Below are 4032 nucleotides of genomic sequence, written 5' to 3'. Positions count from 1 at the left end.
GGTTGTACAAGTTTGCATTCCCACCAGCAATGGATAAGTGTACCCCTTTCTCCACAACCTCTCCAGCATAGGCTATCATTGGTGTTTTTGATTTTAGCCATTCTGACAGGTGTAAGATGGTATCTTAAAGTTGTCTTGATTTGCATTTCCCTGATCGCTAAGGAAGTTGAGCATGACCTTAGGTGTCTTTTGGCCATTTGAACTTCTTCTGTTGAGAGATCTCTGTTCAGCTCAGTGCCCCATTTTATAATTGGGTTGGTTAGCCTTTTACGGTCTAGTTTCTTGAGTTCTTTATATATTTTGGAGATCAGACCTTTGTCAGTTGCGGGGTTGGTGAAGATTTTCTCCCAGTCAATGGGTTGCCTTTCTGTCTTAGCGACAGTGTCCTTTGCTTTACAGAAGCTTCTCAGTCTCAGGAGGTCCCATTTATTCAATGAGGCCCTTACTGTCTGTGCTGCTGACATTATACGTAGGAAGTGGTCTCCAAAATAAAAAAAATAAAAAATAAAAAATAAAAAAAAAATGAAGAAAACTATTCCAGAAAAGTTTACTGAAGAAATAACTGTTCCAAGAGTTACTTGAGGAGAATTTTGCAGAAATGGCTCTTAAAGCACAGATAAGTGAATGTTTGTATGAATGTGGAGTGCGAAGGAGGAGTTGAAAATATCCAGAGGGATCACTGTGAGAGTATTAAATGCTGTCAGTTATACCTTATTCAGCCATTCTGAAATGCTGTGCTCTGTGCCATGTGTTCCAGTCATTTTGATGACCTCTGTGACTGTGGATAGAATATACCAGGCAGTGATTTTATCCAGACAGGTCTGGAATAGGTCATCAGATCCTCCTGGATCTGATTTTCAGATTCCCTGGGGCTAGAACTATGGATGGTTGTAAGCTGCAGTGAGGGTGCTGGGAATTGAACTTGGGTCTTCTGCAAGAGCAATAAGTGCTCTTAACCAGTAAGAAAACTCTCCAGCAAAATATTTTGTATATTTCTGCCCCAGCTAGCTGTGATTTTCCTAAAATCCATGTCATTATTTCTTCAGGAGCCTTCCTGCTTCTTGTCGTTGGTGTGCCACAGGCTCAACCTGGTTCCCAGCACTTGTATTAGTCAGACATTAGAAGCAACCTAACTTCCATCTAGAGTGGTATGTTGCTATGAAAGAATCATTTGAGGACTGTGGTTGAGTGTTTGCCTTGCAAATTATGTCATGCCTTGGGTTTAAGTCCTCAAAACTGAAACACAAACCTGTATACTGATATGGACCCTCTCTGCTAGATGTTTATGTAGATGACAACCACAAGCACATCTTCCTTATTTCCTTCCATTTCCTCTTGTCCCTGATCATCCTGTGTATGGTGGAATGCTGTCCTATATGGATCACAGCAATGGATGTCCCCCTGTGTGTTAGGGAAGGCTGCTTTGCATGGGTCACAGGAATGAATGTTCTTTCCCTCTGACTTCTGTTTTGAGTCATTCAACAGAAGTTATTAAACTGGATGTGGTAACACATGCCTTTAATCCCAGCATTTAGGAGGCAGAGGTAGGAGGACCTCTGTGTATTTGAGGCCTGCTGGTCTACATAGTGAATTCCAGGATAGCCAGGATTACATAGGGAGACCCCATCTCATAACAAAAACAAAAATTGGTGTGTTTAAAATAAAGTACCCCAAAGTTTTATGTTTTAATGATTGATGAGGATTATTAGTGTTATAATGGTCATTTCTGAAAAGAAAATAGAGAGAGATGAGATAGTAAATAAAATTTTTAAGTATTTTATTTTTAGTTCAAGAGGTTGATGATCAACCTAGAATTTTTATAGGTTTAGTGAAAGAGCTGGAGAAATGATTTTGTGCTTAAGAGTGCTAGCTGTTCTTACAAGGGACTAGAGTTCAGTTGCTAGTACCTATGTCTGTCAACTCACAATTGTCTCTGGCATCCAAGACCACCTTCTGGCACCTGACATATATGCAGACACACAAATACATAAAAATAAAATTTTAACAATTTAGTGTAAAATACATCAGATGACCCCATTTTAATTGTAATAGCTTAATTTTGAACTCGATCTTACTTACCAGAACTATGATTATATACATTGTAGGCTCAAAATAGAGAATGATATCAAATTCCTAGTCTAGAAATGAGGGTGAACTGGTTCACTTATCAAGATCTTTTTTATTGATTTGTTTGTTTGGAGTTCATTTGTTTAAGTTTTTTATTGATTTTTATTGAGCTCTACATTTTTCTCTGCTCCCCTCCCTGCCTCTCCCTTTCACTTCAACCCTCTCCCAAGGTCCCCATGCTCACAATTTACTCAAAAGATCTTGTCCCTTTCTACTTCCCATGTAGATTAGATCTATGTATGTCTCTCTTAAGGTCCTCATTGTTGTAGGTTCTCTGGGATTGTGATTTGTAGGATTGTTTTCATTGCTTTATGTTTAAAAACCACTTAATATCAGAATACTTGTGAAAATTGTCTTTCTGGGTCTGGGTTACCTCACTCACAATGATGTTGTTTAGCCCCATCCATTTTACTGCAACATTCAACCTGTCATTATTTTTTTCGGCTGTGTAGTACTCCATTGTGTAAATGTGCCAAATTTTCTTTATCTGTTCTTCATTCGAGGGGTATTTGGGTTGCTTCCAGGTTCTGGCTATGACAAACAATTCTGCTATGAACATAGTTGAACATATGTCCTTGTAGCATGACTGAGTATCCTTTGGATATTATAGAGGGAGGGCCTGCTTGTCTTTTGGCCACCTGGCTAACTTAGCCCTGAAATAATCAGAACATTCAGAATCAGCCATGAATAATACAGAAATTGTATTAATTAAATCACTGGTTGGTCCATTACCACTGGCATCTTATTGGCTAACTCTTACATCTTAATTTAACCCATTTCTAGTAATCTGTGTATCGCCACATGGCAGTGGCTTACTGGAAAAGATTCTGCATGTCTGACTCTGGTGGCTCCATGGTGTCTCTCTGACTCTTTCCTTCTCCCAGCATTCAGTTCTGTCTTCCCCGCCTACCTAAGTTATGCCCTATCAACAGGCCAAGGCAGTTTTTTTATTCATTAACCAATAAAAGGAAAACATAGACACGAATATACCTAAAAGTGGTATTACTGGGTCTTGAGGAAGGTTGTTTCCTAATTTTCTGAATGTTTTTGGTTTTTGAGACAGGATTTCTCTGTGTAACAGCCTTGACTGTCCTGAAACTAGCTTTGTATACCAGGTTGGTCACAGAAACTCATCTGCCTCTCCCTCACAAGTGCTGGGAATAAAGGCATGCGCCACTGTGCCTGGTTCATTTATCAAGATATTAATCTTCACATTTGTGAGAAAGAAGCTAAGTAAAGACTGGCTTATTTTTTCCAAATTGGAACAGATGCCTGTTGAGCTGTGGGATAATCTTGAAATGGGAAACAGCAGTGGTACAAGTTCTAAGCCCCCACTGCTCATTAAAGAGAAGTTTTACACTGGTAACTCCATGGATTCTTTGTCATGTATTTTAAATAGAGGATGGAATTGTCATAAAGTATTATTATTAATGCTATTCACTGAATTATATCCTTGAAGTTCTCTAGTTTTGAAATCTGGGGCTAGGAGGTTATGACTTGTGGTAAGCCTGAGCTACATAGAGAGGTCCAGGCCAGACTGGTCTACACAGTGACACTCGGGTTCCAGAATACAAAACCAATCAGACAAACAAAAGCCCTTTAAAAATCCCTATTATGCCTCTGGAAAGTAAAATCTAGTAGAAACTCTTGGCTGTCTTCAAATAATCTGTGGAGCTTTAAATAATGCAGTTTTCAAAATCACTGAACTTTTGTTCATTGTTCATTGTCTTTTATTTTATTCGTAGTTCTGGGAATTGCCAGTGCAGAGCAGGTGTCACTGGCTCCCTGTGTGACCGATGCGAAGATGGACATTATGGCTTTAATAAGACAGGCTGCTTGCCTTGCCAGTGCAACAACCGGTCTGATAGTTGTGATGTTCTCACAGGTACGTAGTTTCCTTAATTT

At 39.2% G+C, this 4032-nt stretch overlaps 1 protein-coding gene across 1 annotated transcript in view; it reads left to right on the top strand.

Annotated features, from left to right (window-relative positions):
- Megf9 (multiple EGF like domains 9) overlaps positions 1–4012 on the top strand; it is a gene marked incomplete at its 3' end in the record, with an annotated part of 98255 nt that extends 94243 nt beyond the window's left edge. Inside the window, exon 3 of the mRNA XM_050127258.1 lies at positions 3873–4012. Coding sequence (XP_049983215.1) covers positions 3873–4012 — 140 coding nt within the window. The remainder of the gene's footprint in view (positions 1–3872) is intronic.
- Positions 4013–4032: the final 20 nt, after the last annotated feature.

This window comes from Alexandromys fortis, unplaced genomic scaffold, assembly GCF_014885135.2.
Source record: "Alexandromys fortis isolate MF-2015 unplaced genomic scaffold, M_Fortis_MF-2015_v1.1 scaffold_244, whole genome shotgun sequence".
In the NCBI taxonomy this organism is placed as follows: domain Eukaryota; kingdom Metazoa; phylum Chordata; class Mammalia; order Rodentia; family Cricetidae; genus Alexandromys; species Alexandromys fortis.
The sequence above is the reverse complement of the archived record's forward strand: the minus strand, read 5'-3'. Positions and strand labels throughout refer to the sequence as shown.